This window comes from Salvelinus sp. IW2-2015, unplaced genomic scaffold, assembly GCF_002910315.2.
Source record: "Salvelinus sp. IW2-2015 unplaced genomic scaffold, ASM291031v2 Un_scaffold741, whole genome shotgun sequence".
Lineage (NCBI taxonomy): Eukaryota > Metazoa > Chordata > Actinopteri > Salmoniformes > Salmonidae > Salvelinus > Salvelinus sp. IW2-2015.
This window is the reverse complement of record NW_019942601.1, coordinates 1,107,697-1,123,760: the sequence shown is the minus strand read 5'-3', so window position 1 is coordinate 1,123,760 and position 16,064 is coordinate 1,107,697. Positions and strand designations below refer to the sequence as shown.

Genomic DNA, 16,064 nt, shown 5'->3' with positions numbered 1-16,064 from the left:
CAAGGCCAGGGGTTAGAGGTTCAGGATGACATGGGGTACAGGCCAGGGGTTTAGAGGTTCAGGATGACATGGGGTGTAGCGCAGGGGTTAGAGGTTCAGGATGACATGGGGTACAGGCCAGGGGTTAGAGGTTCAGGATGACATGGGGTGTAGGCCAGGGGTTAGAGGTTCAGGATGACATGGGGTGTAGGCCAGGGGTTAGAGGTTCAGGATGACATGGGGTGCAGGACCAGGGGGGTTAGAGGTTCAGGATGACATGGGTGAGGCCAGGGGTTAGAGGTTCAGGATGACATGGGGTGCAGGCCAGGGGTTAGAGGTTCAGGATGACATGGGGTGCCGGCCAGGGGTTAGAGGTTCAGGATGACATGGGGTGTAGGCCAGGGTTAGAGGTGAGGATGACATGGGTGTAGGCCAGGGTGTAGAGGTCAGGATGACATGGGGTGACAGAGCGGGGTTAGAGGTTCAGGATGACATGGGGTGAAGGCCAGGGGTTAGAGGGTGAGGATGACATGGGGTGAAGGCCAGGGGTTAGAGGTTCAGGATGACATGGGGTGAAGGCCAGGGGTTAGAGGTTCAGGATGACATGGGGTGTAGGCCAGGGGTTAGAGGTTCAGGATGACATGGGGTGTAGGCCAGGGGTTTAGAGGTTCAGGATGACATGGGGTGTAGGCCAGGGGTTAGAGGTTCAGGATGACATGGGGTGTAGCCAGGAGTTTAGAGGTTCAGGATGGGGTGAAGACAGAGCGAAATTCTCAATGAAAGACCAAATGCATTCAACACATCCCTTTTAAACCTGTTGACACGTGAAAATCGGGCACAGGTCAATTGTTAATTCGTATCATGTTACTCCTCCAATATAATACAAATGTAAATAAACCTCATTCCAAACAAAAACAGATTTGTCCTTCAACCTCCTTGTCTAGTGCCTCGTCCTTCCTAATAACCTTAAACGCTGTAGGGCAGGGGTGTCAAAGTCAAATGGACGGAGGCCAAAAAAAAATTTTAGCTACAAGCGAGGGCCGGACTGTTCGAATGTTCATTGAAAATTTTAAATGACGCATATAGTCCTAGTGAACCTAATTGAACTACTGAAAACCTAACAATATATTCCAATATGATCAGATAATAAAGCAATATTTTCTTATGGCTCTGTCAGTAATCTTTAATTTCAACAGACACAAAAGACAAATTTCCTTTATATAAAAATCCCCAATAACATGAACATTAAATGAAAGAAACCGGTATTCAAGGCACCATCAGTAGCCTATTATTTTCTATTTTAGCAAAGTGGGCTAAATTTTACTTCAAAGAAAAAAACAATAATAGCCGTAAATGGCCGGGCTGATTTAGCGATCTCTTCTGCCAAAATAAAAGCTGGCTTGACAGCAAGCCTGGCCTTTGTGATTTGGTTTTTGAAAGAGCCTGTCGAGATTGAGGCTCGTTTTAATTCCTTGCCTTTTTTGTAGCCTTTGTTTCCATGTCCCATATTCTTGTTTTTGTCCGCGGGTTTGCGTTTACATCATGCGTCTCAGATTATACTCATTTCATAACCGCCACACTTTCTCACACACAGAAGACCACACGGTTTTCCAGCTACCTCCGTGAACATAACTCGACTCCCACCTTGTTTGAAACCCCGTTTCTCAGTGTCCACCTTCCGTTTGCCATTTTTGATTGGGTATCTGAAACGTTAATTTTACTGTGATGCTGACACTGCTGTGCCAATAAATATTGAAATGAAGCAGCCTACTGCTCGGTGCGTCACGTTTGCATTTGTGGAAAATAGTAGGCTGCGTGTAAAGATCTGCGGTCGGCTTGCCCTGCGCGGTCTTGCGGGCCGGTTCTAATAATAATCAAGATCATCCCAGGGGCCGTAAAACCTATATCTGCGGGAGCCGGATGTGGCCCGCGGGCCTTGACTCTGACATATGATGCTGTAGGGCATAGAACCACCCCCTTCAGGATCAACTAAGGAGAGAGGGAAGGCGGGGCCGCTTCCTTCGAGCAGAGCATTAGAAGCTCATTAATAACTTACTTAATAACCGCAGAAGATCTTTTAAGGGACATTAAGATGATGATCTTTTATAATTGTCTTTAAATGGCTTGGATGTGGAAGGCATCATTTCATCTGGCTGTAATTAGCTGGGGGATATATAGCATGGCCACACTCCTCCATGGGATGGATAGACAGTATGTCGCTGTTCTCCTCGGGCCCATGTGTTGCGACAGGAGAAGGGTTTTCAAAATTCCGGTAAATTTCCCACAATTCCACGGTTTTCCAGAAATTCGGGTTGGAAGATAATGAAATGAGAGAATATGCAAGGAAATACAGAAATTCCTCGACCCAAACGCAGAATTTTGGAAAGTAAGATGTGAATTTTTCAACCCGAGACAAGGGTTATGGGAGATGTAGTGAGGGCCGATGGGGCATACTGAACTGAGGTGATGGGGCCTGTAGTGGTCCTCATCTCTACTGAAAGGAACCTGTAGTGGTCCATCACATCTACTGAACTGAAGGCAGACCTGTAAGTGGTACTACATCTACTGAACTGAAGGAAGACCTGTAGTGGTACTACATCTACTGAACTGAAGGAGAACCTGTAGTGGTACTACATCTACTGAACTTGAAGGAGACCTGTAAGTGGTACTACATCTACTGTAAGGAGACCTGTAGTGGTACTACATCTACTGAACTGAGAGACCTGTAGTGGTACTACATCTACTGAAGGAGACTTAGTGGTACTACATCTACTGACTGAAGGAGACCTTAGTGGTACTACATCTACTGACAGAAGAGACTGTAGTGTACTACATCTATGCTGAAGGAGACCTGTAGTGGTACTACATCTACACTGAAGGAGACCTGTAGTTGGTACTACATCTACTGAACTGAAGGAGACCTGTAGTGGTACTACATCTACTGAAGGAGACCTGTAGTGGTACTACATCTACTGAAGGAGACCTGTAGTGGTACTACATCTACTGAAGGAGACCTGTAGTGGTACTACATCTAACTGAAGGAGACCTGTAGTGGTACTACATCTACTGAAGGAAGACTGTAGTGGTACTACATCTACTGAAGGAGACCTGTAGTGGTACTACATCTACTGAAGGAGACCTTGTAGTGGTTACTACATTACTGAAGGAGACCTGTAGTGGTACTACATCTACTGAAGGGACCTGTAGTGGTACTACATCTACTGAAGGAGACCTGTAGTGGTACTACATCTACTGAAGGAGACCTGTAGTGGACTACATCTACTGAAGGAGACCTGTAGTGGTACTACATCTACTGAAGGAGACCTGTAGTGGTACTACAATCTACTGAAGGAGACCTGTAGTGGTACTACATCTACTGAAGGAGACTGTAGTGGTACACATCTACTGAAGAGACCTGTAGTGGTACTACATCTACTGAAGGAGACCTGTAGTGGTACTACATCTACTGACTGAGGAGACCTGTAGTGGTACTACATCTACTGACCTGAAGGAGACCTGTAGTGGTACTACATCTACTGAAGGAGACCTGTAGTGGTACTACATCTACTGAGGAGACTGTAGTGGTACTACATCTACTGAAGAGACCTGTAGTGGACACATCTACTGAAGGAGACCTGTAGTGGTACTAACTCTACTGAAGGAGACCTGTAGTGGTACTACATCTACTGAAGGAGACCTGTAGTGGTACTACATCTACTGAAGGAGACCTGTAGTGGTACTACATCTACTGAAGGAGACCTGTAGTGGTACTACATTCTACTGAAGGAGACCTGTAGTGGTACTACATCTACTGAAGGAGACCTGTAGTGGTACTACAATTATAGAAACTGAAGGAGACCTGTAGTGGTACTACATCTACTGAAGGAGACCTGTAGTGGTACTACATCTACTGAAGGAGACCTGTAGTGGTACTACATCTACTGAAGGAGACCTGTAGTGGTACTACATTACTGAAGGAGACCTGTAGTGGTACTACATCTACTGAAGGAGACCTGTAGTGGTACTACATCTAACTTGAAGGAGACCTGTAGTGGTACTACATCTACTGAGGAGATGTAGTGATAACATACTCATCTGAAAAGATGTACGTACGATGTGAGGAGCTGTAGTGGTACTACATCTACTGAAGGAGACCTGTAGTGGTATCTACATCTACTGAAGGAGACTGTGAGGGTACTACATCTACTGAAGGAGCATCCGTTATGTGGTACTCATCTACTGACTGAAGGAGACCTGTAGTGGTACTACATCTACTGAAGAGACCTGTAGTGCTATCTACTGACCTGAAGGAGACCTGTAGTGGTACTACATCTACTGAAGGAGACCTGTAGTGGTACTACATCTACTGATGGGGACCTGTAGTGGTACTACATCTACTGACCTGAAGGAGACCTGTAGTGGTACTACATCTACTGTAGGAGGACCTGTAGTGGTACACATCTACTGAACTGGAAGAGACTCTGTAGTGGTACTACATTACTGAAACTGAGAGACCTGTAGTGGTACTACATCTACTGAAGGGAGACAGCCTCTAATGCTGCAGGGGTGTCATTATTGCGACCTCCGTCAAGGAGCCAGCGTAGGTTTTAATTGGAAAGCGCCGCCGAGTTCTCGGAGCTACAATTATTAGGGGCAAATTAAAAAAAAGGGGAAAAAAAGGGCAGGTGCAGCTCCTTAAAACGGCTGATATCTGATATTTGTTTCAGCGGATATCGAAAAGGGGACCGTCGCCGGCACCTGACTGACGGTTATGTCTCGTCTTAATTGGTTACTAGACTTCTCTCCCCGACTGACATCGCGGCCGTTCAAACAACGTGGGAGTAATGAAAGTGATCCGTCGAAGCGAACTGATGTCTACAGCAGTGTTGACGAGTGGGGCAGTCATGTTGGTTTCSCAGCCTTTCCCCAACTGTGCAGGGGTCACCCGGAGTTGAGAGAACAGAAGGAAAACTTTTGGGTAAAGCAAAAAATGTCCTGCTCTACCCAAAGGGTTTCCTACACTCAACTCCAGGAGAGATTTCCTGTGTCAGTGTTGCGTCTACTCACACGTTAGTTTATTTTATTTTGATGTGCCAATGATAGAGTACAAAGAAACCCATATTAGATTGTACTGGGAGTGGTAATGCATAGCTCATTAAGTGARAATTAGATGTAGAATAGAGTATGAGAGAGTATGGAAAAATTGAGTTGCCCAGTACCGGGGGGGGGGGGTGTCCATCTCTCTGGCTCACCACACGATGACTCTTTCAATCCGTAACATATCAATCTCACTACATCCAAAGCCCTAGACTCCTTGAGGGGGTAGCTACAACAAGTGACTTCAGAGTAAACTGAGGGATAACACTAAATTCAAAATGAATATTATGCAATGGGTGGGGGGGGAAAAAACGAACAAAAAAAAACATTGAATATATGCAATATTCCAAAAGATGTTTTGCTATTGTGACAGGGAAGAACCGTAGACAGTAGCTCACCTGATATGGCGTACAGGTTGGAGCTCTGGTGTTCAAAATCCGGTCTAGTAGTGGTTTGCCTTTTGAAACTGGCGGGCAGCGTCATGGATATATGTCTGTAGGGGACAAACAGAATTTAAAAAACATGTTTAGTAATCAATGTGTCATAAAAAAATAATATTTATATATATATATATATGAGACATTTTACAGATAAAAATCAGTTAGAAGCGATTGATACCAAAACAAGACTGAGACTTCCTCGTCGCCCCAAAACAGTCAGCGATATTTACAAACAGACCGTCTGGTTCTCGGGNAGCGTGCGGACAGCGGAGGATTTTTAGATTTTTTCTTTAAAAGGTTGACGACAATCGTCAATCTAGGCATTGGCCACGGACAGCTTTAATGAAGATCTCCTTTTCAGCTCATCTCAAAAGGTTGACTGAGGAAGTGGAGGGGAATTATGTCGGTGATAGGATTCCAATGGCGGTGTGATATTTCACAAACACCAGATTGACCTGACAGATATTGTTTGGGTGCTCTTTCTGAGTATGCCTGCCTTTGGCCGCACTAGACCAAACATCCATCAATATCCAGAAACGAATACAGTAAATAAGCTGCTTTCGAGAGGTCTACTCTCTCGGCCAGAACGACCAACGTACTCAGCAGTTGCGTCTCGAGTCAAATCAGAATCAAGAACAGTCGCTTTTGATCAAAATGAAAACCTTTTGAATACTGTGTAGCAGGGCTCTCCAACCCTGTTCCCAGAGAGCTACCCTCATGTAGGTTTCTGCTCCAACCCCCCAGCTGAAACTACCCCGATTCAGTTGATCAACCAGTTCATTATTAGAATCAGGTGTGCTAGATTAGAGATGGAGCGAACATCTACAGGTCTCGGGTTTTCCCGAAAGCGATGGAATTTATAGGCGTACAAGTGTTTTAACGATGCATCTTTCCTACAACGGCTTTCCTAAAACACCACGTAGAGAGAACGTTCGCTTAGTACATTGGAGCAGTGTCGATACTGACAGGATCGAAAGGCAGCACTGTTCTCAGATCAGATTTTGCCATTCATACCTTGACATTTATAATTATAATAATTAGACCGCCTACAATTAGCAAAACAGAACTCAATTGAATGAACAAGTTTATTTAAATAATTATATAGGCCTATACTGTAGGCTATTTATCTTGAATAAAACAGCCTTTTTTCCCCTTCACTTGTTTGTAACAATTGCAAAGACATTGGCAACTTTGYATTTGTAGTCAACTTCACTGTGAAATTATCGGTGGTCACAGAGAGACAGATAAACACATTGATTCTATGTTTAGCGGAGATCTTCTGTGTATAAAGTGACGCAGTAGGTTATCTAACGAAGCACTGGTCTGAGGCAATTAGCCAATTAGCCAATTAGCCACACTAATTGCCTCAGACCAGTGCTTCGTTAGATAACCTACTGCGTCACTTTATACACAGAAGATCTCCGCTAAACATAGAATCAATGTGTTTATCTGTCTCTCTGTGACCACCGATAATTTCACAGTGAAGTTGACTACAAATACAAAGTTGCCAATGTCTTTGCAATTGTAAGCGTTTAAGTGCAAATTTGGTAACGATGGTTTTGGGGAAACAGCTCAGAGATGTAACGATGCTCCTGTGAAGGTTCTTACGACAAACTTAGCCTTAAGATGCCTTTTGGAAACCGTTCCCTGGATGGTACCGTAGCTCCCCTGGAACAGGGTMCGAGAGCCCTGCTGCAGAGCCACTTCACAGGCAAGATGTTACACTAACAAGCATCCATGGTCCTTCTGTGGCTGTCAAACTTTTCTCAAATGAAAAACTGCATTTATTAAACTCAGAAAATCAGCCACATCTCAGAGAAGCTTCAAGGCTTTAGACTGGTGACTCAATTGACATACAGGCAATAAGTTACTCAGTGAACAAAGCACAGAAAAACTGACTGCGGTGGTTAGGGAGTGGATCACAGTGGCCACTGGAGTTTGGAATCCAATTTATCATCGTTGTGGGGAACAAGATGCCACTCCTCTTGTTTCTCTGCCGAGGTTCTGMCTGCGGTGTGCTGAAATTCTTTAGTAAATTACAGAAGAGAACATTGTGTGGCGGCAAGGGGACTTGAAACAATTATGCATCGTAACAATCCAGTCTTTTGGAGCGAATTTAAGTCATATTGTCAGGCACACAAAAGAAAATGTTTTAACCTTCGCTACCACTTTGTAAGTATGTTGGCGCTAGTGTTGGGGTCAACTAGTGATTCAACTACATTTTGCAGTRGCTTGGTGGTCATTGAACTAAATTAAAATCTASGTACTGTTTACAGTAGTTAATAACTTTTTTTTGCCGTGTAGCTAAATACTGGAACTGCACCACTTTCCCCCACTACAGCCTAATCCTCACTTAAAAACATTTGTTTTTAATTACACATTCTGTTAACATCTGACATTTCAGATATACATACAGTGAATTCGGGACGTTTTCAAACCCCTTGACTTTTTACACGTTACAGCCTTATTCTAAAATGGATTAAATTGTCCCCCCCCACCCCCAATCTACACACAATACCCCATAATGATAAAGCAAAAACAGGTTTATAAATGTATTTAAAAATATATATATATATATAATCACAATAGTGTAAGTATTCAGACCCTTTACTCAGTACTTGAAGCACCTTTGGCAGCGATTACAGCCTCGAGTCTTCTTGGGTATGACACTACAAGTTTGGCACACCTGTATTTGGGGAGTTTCTCCYAYTCTTCTCTGCAGATCCTCTCAAGCKCTGTCAGGTTGGATGGKGAGCRTCKCTKCAGAGATGTTCGATCGGGTTCAWGTCCRGGCTCTGGCTGGGTGACTCAAGGACATTCAGAGACTTGTTCCAAAGCCAATCCTGCGTTGTCTTGGCTGTGTGCTTAGGGTCGTTGTCCTGTTGGAAGGTGAACCTTCGCCCCAGTCTGAGGTCCTGAGCGCTCTGGAGCAGGTTTTCATCATGGAGCTCKCTGTACTTTGCTCCGTTAATCTTTGCCTCGATCCTGACTAGTCTCCCAGTCCCTGCCGCTGAAAAACATCCCCACAGCATGATGCTGCCACCACCATGCTTCACTGTAGGGATGGTGCCAGCTTTCCTTCAGACGTGACGCTTGGCATTCAGGCCAAATAGTTCAATCTTGGTTTCATCAGAACAGAGAATCTTGTTTCTCATGGTCAGTCCTTTAGGTGCCTTTTGGCAAACTCCAAGCGGGCTGTCAATTGCCTTTTACTGAGGAGTGGCTTCTGTCTGGCCACTCTACCATAAAGGCCTGATTGGTGGAGTGCTACAGAGATGGTTGTCCTTCTGGAAGGTTATCCCATCTCCACGGAGGAACTCTAAAGCACTGTCAGAGTGACCATTGGGTTCTTGGTCACCTCCCTGACCAAGGACAGTCTCCCCCAATTGCTCAGTTTGACCAGGTGGCCAGCTCTAGGAAGAGTCTGGGTGGTTCCAATCTTCTTCCATTTAAGAATGATGGAGGCCACTGTTCTTGGGGACCCTCAATGCTGAAAAAAAAAAATGGTACCCTTCCCCAGATCTGTGCCTCGACACAATCCTGTCGTCTCGGAGCTATGGACAATTCATTTGACCTCATAGCTTGGTTTTTGCTCTGACATGCACTGTCAACTATGGGACCTTTATATAGACAGGTATGTGCCTTTTCAAATCATGTCCAATCAATTGAATTTACCACAGGTGGACTCCAAACAAGTTGTAGAAACATCAAGGATGATCAATGGAAACAGGATGCACCTGAGCTGAATTTCAAATCTCATAGCAAGGGKTTATGTAAATAAGGTATTTCTTATTCATAATTATTATTTGTGTAATTTTTACCCAATTTCGTGATTACGATSGTCTCATCGCTGCAACTCCCCAACGTGCTCGGGAGAGGTGAAGGTTGAGTCATGCGTCCTCTGAAACATGACCCGCCAAGCTGCGCYTCTTAACACCCGCTCGCTAAACCCGGAAGCCAGCTGCACCAATGTGTCGGAGGAAACATCGTTCAACTGACGACTGAGGTCAGCCTGCAGGCRCCCGGCCCACCACAAGGAGTCGCTAGAGCGCGATGAGCCAAGTAAAGCCSMMCCGGCCAAACCCTCCCCTAACCCGGACGAYGCTGGGTCAATTGTGCGCCGCCGTATAGGACTCCTGGTCACGGCCGGTTGTAACACAGCCTAGGATCGAACCCGGGTCTGTAGCGACGTCTCAAGCACAAAAAAATTCTGATTGGGGGAGGGAGGGATTTGCATAGGCGGTTTGTTGGGGGGGACTAGGAAAAAAATTCTCCCCCTTCCGAAACATAGCTGTAGCCTACTGACGTTACAAGTGTGAATCAGAAGATGGGGAGAGAGTATTTTAATTAAAGAATGGATTAACTTTTTCAAATGCTAGTTAGGGATACTTTAGTTCACATTGGATTTATTAACTACAAAAAGYTAAGACGTGTTTTTAATTCTGGTGACRCTCTGCACACACAAGCTTTGTTAGCTAACACTGAAGTTCAAAGACATTCAAAGTTCCTCCATAGAAGCCGTACCTCCGTAGATATAATTCTGTGAGCCTAATTCAGATAATACATGTCATCACAAGATGCCCAACACTCCTCCACCCTCTTTCGCCACCTGCAAAGTTTCAGTTGCATCTCGACGCCTGACACTCGCTAGCTTGCCTGCTCCATGTAAACAACTCGCTAGCTTGCCTGCTCCATGTAAACAACTCGCTAGCTTGCCTGCTCCATGTAAACAACTCGCTGAGCTTGGCCTGCTCCATGTAAACAAATCGCTGAGCTTGCCTGCTCCTGTAAACAACTCGCTTAGCTTGCCCTGATCCATGTAACAACCTCAGCTAAGCTTGAGCCTGATCATTGTAAACAACTCGCCCTAGCTTTTGACCTGCTCAATGTAAACACAAACTCGCTAGCCGTTGCTGGCCTCCATGTAAACAACTTCCCTGAGCTTGCCTGCTCCATGTAAAGCAACTCGCTGGCTTGCCCTGCTCCCATGTAAACACCAATGTCGCTAGCTTGCCTGAATCCACATGTAAACACTCGTGAGCTTGCCTGCTCTCCATGTAACACTCGCTGAAGCTTTGCCTATGCTCCAATGTAAACCCTCCTAGCTTTGCCTGATTTTCTCTAATGAAGTTAAACAACTCGCTAGCTGTGTGCCTGATCCATTGCTTTGTTAAATCATACTCGCTATTTTGATTGCCCTTGATTCGCATGTAAACAACCTCGCTAGCGGTTGCCTGAATCCATGGGTAAACAACTAGCTATGCCTGCATCGCATGTAATCAACTAGCGTTGCCTGCTCCATGTAAACACTAGCTTGCCTGCTCCATGTAAACAACTAGCTTGCCTGCTCTACCTCCCGCCCACGTGCATGAGAATGGTTAGGCAATTTTAATGTAGAGCTAAAACATATAGGTTTTAAAGATTTTAAAGGTTTAAAAAGGGAACAAAGGAGTTCGAACTGGTTCAGAACGAAATGATTGGTTCCAACCCCTGGAGAGAAGAGGGCTGAAAGAAAACGGGGACAGACTCTGGGAGAGGAAGCAGCTTCCTGTCTCTTTAAAATGGCCGAAAAGCATTGCACAAAAACGCATTTAATTTCTCTTTCACAGGGAAAGTATACTTAAGCAATAAGGCCCGAGGAGGTGTGGTATATGACCAATACATCATAGCTAAGGGCTGTTCTTATGCAACACGGAGTRCCTGGATACAGCCCTTAGYCGTGGTATATTGGCTATATACAACAAACCCGAGGTGCCTTATTGCTATTATAAACTGGTTACCAACATAATTAGAACAGTAAACTAGTAGTTTTGCAACATAYCCATGGTATATTGTCTCACGTCTTTCAAGCAATAAGCATTCAGGGGCTCTAACTACCTAGTTTATAAATGCTACTAACTCTGTTGTTGGAAGCAGTAGGAGGCTACGCTGCCTCTACCACTCACTCCAGTGCTTAAAGCCTACAGAGCATCCATCCAGTCCAGTGGAGTTACACGCTAGCCTGGCTGGGGTAGCGCTGCTAGTCCAGTGGAGCATTGTCTGAGAGCAACAGTGTGAGAGGAATCCCAACGGTCTCTATGTGTTCCTGTGGTTAAGGTTAGGGTCATCCCAAGGATCCCAGATAGCACGGACCGTGGGATCATGGTGTAATGCTTTTTCCTCAGGGGGATATAGCAGAACGTCCATTTATATAGCATCACCTAGTATTACAGAGTTTAAATCTCACTGTCAAACTATGGTGTTTGAGTCAAATTGATAGTAAAAACTTTGTTGTTGTAAACAATAAAATAATTACACTAAACTATTTTAACTTGATTAACTTAGAGAAAGGCACAAAACAAATAGTTAACCACCAAGATCAGGGCTTGTCCTTGGTGGTTTTCCTTCCCGGACTGCCATCAGGCTTGTCTGGTGGTTTCTCTCCCGACTGCCATCAGGGCTTGTCCTTGTTGGTTGTCTCTTCGTACTGTCCATTCAGGCTTTGTCTGTGTGTGTTGTCTCTCGACTCCATCAGGCTTGTCTTGGTGGTTGTGTCTCCCGCCTGCCATCAGGGCTTTGTCTTGGTGGTTGTCTCCTCGACTGCCATCAGGGTCGCTTGTTGCTTCGACGCCGTGGGCTTGTCTTGTGCTCTCGACTTGCCATCAGGCTTGTCTTGTGTTGTCTCCTCGACTGCCATCAGGGCTGTCTTTGGTGGTTGGTCTCTCGAGCGCAGTGCAGGGCTTGTGTCTTGGTGGTTGTCCTCTCGACTGCCATCAGGTTGCTGTGTCTTCTCTCGAGTAGTTGTGGTTGTCTCCCGACTGCCAGTCAGGCGTTGTCTTGGTGGTTGTCATCTCGACCCATCTCAGGCTTGTCCTTGGTGGTTGTCTCCGACTGCCATCAGGACTTTGTCTTGGTTTGGTTTCTCTCGCGCGCATCAGATCTCTGGTGTCTCCTCCTCGTTTCTTGGTGGTTTTTCCCGACTGCCATAGCGACTTGTGGCCCGACCTCAACTTGTGTGGTGTCTCCCGGACTGGCCATCAAGGGCTTGTCTTGTGTTTTCTCAGACTGGCCATCAGGGCTTGTCTTGGTGGTTGGTCTCAGACTGCCATCAGGGGCTGTTTGGTGGTTGTCCTCCAGACTGCCATCAGTCCTTGTTTCTTGTGGTTTTCTCCATACTGCCATCTAGGGCTTGTCTTGGTGTTGTCTCCAGACTGCCATCAGGACTTGTCTTGGTGTGTTTCTCCAGACTGCCAACAGGGCTTGTCTTGTGGTTTCTCCGACTGTCATCAGGCTTGTCTTGTGGTTGTCTCCAGACTGCCATTCAGGCTTGTCATTGGTGGTTTTTCCTCGCCGACTGCCATCAGGACTTGTCTTGGTGTTTCTCCCGACTGCCATCAGGACTTTGTCCTTCGTGGTTTTTCTCCCGACTGCCATCCGGATTGTCTTGGTGTTTTCCTCTCGACTGCCATCAGGACTTGTTTGGTGGTTGTCTCCAGGACTGCCAATCAGGACTTTGTCTTGTGTTGTCTCCACTGCCATCAGGGCTTGTCTTGGGGTTTTTCCAGACTGCCATCAGGCTTGTCTGGTGGTTGTCCCTCTCCGGTGCTTGTTTCAGACTGCCATCAGGCTTGGTTTGGTGTCTTCTCCAGACTGCCATCGGGCTTGTCTTGGTGTTGTCTCCAGACTGCCATCACTTCTTGTGGTCACGACGCCATCAGCTTTCTTGGTGTGTTTCCTCCAGACTGCCATCAGGCTTGTCTTGGTGGTTTTCTCCAGACTGCCATCAGGCTTGTCTTGGTTTTCTCCAGACTGCCATCAGGGCTTGTTTGGTGGTTGTCTCCGGACTGCCATCAGGGTTGTCTTGGTGGTTTTCTCCGGACTGCATCAGGACTTGTCTTGGTGGTTTCTCCCGACTGCCATCAGGTTGTCTTGGTGTTGTCTCCAGACTGGCCATCAGGCTGTCTTGGGTTAACTATTTTTTTTGTGCCTTCTCTTAAGTTTATCAAGTTAAAATAGTTAGTGTAATATTTATTGTTAACAACAACAAAAGTTTTTACTATCAATTTGACTGCAAAACACCCTAGGTTTGACAGTGAGATTTTAAACCTGTAATACTAGGTGATGCTAATATAAATGGACGTTCTGCTATATCCCCCTGAGGAAAAGCATTACACCATGATCCCACGTCCGTTGCTACTCTGGGATCCTGGGTATGACCTAACCTTAACCACAGGAACACATTGAGACCGTTGGGATTCCTCTCAGACTGTTCTCTCAGTAGCATTTAATAAACTAGGTTAGCTCTAGAGCCCCTGAATGCTTATTGCTTGAAAGACGTGAGACAATATACCATGGGTAATCGTTCAACACTACTAGTATTACTGTTCTAAATTATGTTGGTAACCAGTTTATAATAGGCAATAAGCACCTCGGGTTTGTTGTATATAGCCAATTATACCACGACTAAGGCTGTATCCAGGCCAGCTCCGTGTTGCATAAAAGCAGCCCTTAGCTATGATGTATTGGTCATGATACCACACCTCCTCGGTGCGCTTATTGCTTAGTATACTTTCCCTGTAAAGAGAAATATTAATGCTGTTTTTTGTGCAATGCTTTTCGGCCATTTTTAAAGAGACAGGAAGCTGCTCCTCTCCAGAGTCCTGTCCCGTTTTCTTTCAGCCTTTCTCTCCAGGGGTTTGGGAACCCAATCATTTCGTTCTGAACCAGTTCGAACTCCCTTTGTTCCTTTTTTAAACCTTTAAAATCTTTAAAACATATATGTTTAGGCTCTACATTAAAATTGCTTAACCAATCATGCAGTGCGGGTAGAGTTCAGGCCAGCTAGTTGTTTACTGGAGCAGGCAAGCTAAGTTGTTTTCCATGGAGCAGGCAAGCTGTTGTTTCACATGGAGCAGCAAGCTAGTTGTTTAACCATGGATCGGCAAGCTAGCCGAGTTGTTTTTACAATGGATCAGGCAAGTAGCGAGTTGTTTACATGGATCAGGCAAGCTAGCGAGTTGTTCATGGATCAGGCAAGCTAGCGAGTTGTTTACATGGAGCGGCAGCTCAGCGGTTTGTTTACATGGAGCAGGCAAGCTCAGCGAGTTGTTTACATGGATCAGGCAGGCTAGCGAGTTGTTTACATGGAGCAGGCAAGCTCAGCGGTTGTTTACATGGAAGCAGGCAAGCTCAGGGAGTTGTTTTTACATTGGAGCAGGCAAGTAGCGAGTTGTTTAGCATGGAGCAGGCAAAGCTAGCGAGTGTTGTTTACATGGATCAGCAAGCTTAGCGAGTTGTTTACAATGGATCAGGCCAAGCTAAGCGAGTTGTTTTACATGGAGCAGGCAAGCTCAGCGAGTTGTTTACTATGGAGCAGGCAAGCTTCAGCGAGTTGTTTACATGGAGCAAGGCCAGCTCAGGGAGTTGTTTACATGAGCAAGGCAAGCTAGCGAGTTGTTTACATGGGAGCAGGCAAGCTAGGAGTTGTTTTAGCATGGAGCAAGGAAGCTAGCGAAGTTGTTTTCCTGCTTGATGGGAAGACAAGTGGTCAGGCGTCGAGATTGCAACTGAAGACTTTGCAGGTGGCGAAAGAGGGGAGGAGTGTTGGGCATCTTTGTGATGACATGTATTATCTTGAATTAGGCTCAACAGAATTATATCTACGGAGGTACGGCTTCTATGGAGGGAAACTGTGAATGTCTTTTGACTTCAGTGTTAGCTAACAAAGCTTGTGGTGTGCAGAGCGTCACCAGATTAAAAAACACGTCTTACGCTTTTGTAGTTAATAAATCCAATGTGAACTAAAGTATCCTAACTAGTATTTGAAAAAAGTTATCCAATTCTTTTAAATAAAATACTCCTCTCCCCATCTTCTGATTCACACTTGTAACGTCAGTAAAGGCGCTACAGCTATGTTTCGAAGGGGGGAGAATTTTCCTAGTTCCCCCAAAAACCGCCTATGCAAATCTCCCCTCCGCCCAACTCAAGAATTTTTTTGTGCTTGAGACGTCGCTACAGACGGGTTTCGATCCTAGGCTGTGTTTACAACCGGCCGTGACACCGAGTTCCTATAACGGCGGCGCACAAGTTGACCCACATCGTCGGGTTAGGGGAGGGTTTGGCCGGTGGGGGCTTTACTTGGCTCATCCGACGCTGCTCAGCGACCTCCTTGGTGGTGGGGCCGGGCGCTGCAGGCTGACCTCAGTCGTCAGTTGAACGATGTTTTTCCTCCGACACAATTGGTGAGCTGGCTTTCCGGGTTTAGCGGAGCGGTCGTGTTAAGAGGCGGCAGCTTGGCGTGGTCATGTTTCAGAGGACCGCAAATGACTCAACCTTCACCTCTCCCGAGCACGTTGGGGAGTTGCAATGGCGATGAGACCAATCGTAATCCCGAAATTTGGGTAAAAATTCACAAATAATAATTATGAAATAAGAATACCTTATTTACATAAACCCTTTGCTATGAGAATTTGAAATTCACGCTCAGGTGCATCCCTGTTTCCCATTTGATCATCCTGATGTTTTTACAACTTGTTTTGGAGTCCACCTGTGGTAAATTCAATTTGATTG

The 16,064-nt window shown here is 45.5% G+C and overlaps 1 protein-coding gene across 4 annotated transcripts in view; it reads right to left on the bottom strand.

Moving 5' to 3' along the window:
• Window positions 1-16,064, bottom strand: part of LOC112068806 (multivesicular body subunit 12B) — a 76,181-nt gene that overhangs the window by 5,237 nt on the left and 54,880 nt on the right. For all 4 annotated transcript variants that reach the window (XM_024136015.2, XM_070438306.1, XM_024136014.2 and 1 more), the window contains exon 7: window positions 5,475-5,569. In XM_024136015.2, the coding sequence (XP_023991783.2) occupies window positions 5,475-5,569 (95 nt within the window). The remainder of the gene's footprint in view (window positions 1-5,474; window positions 5,570-16,064) is intronic.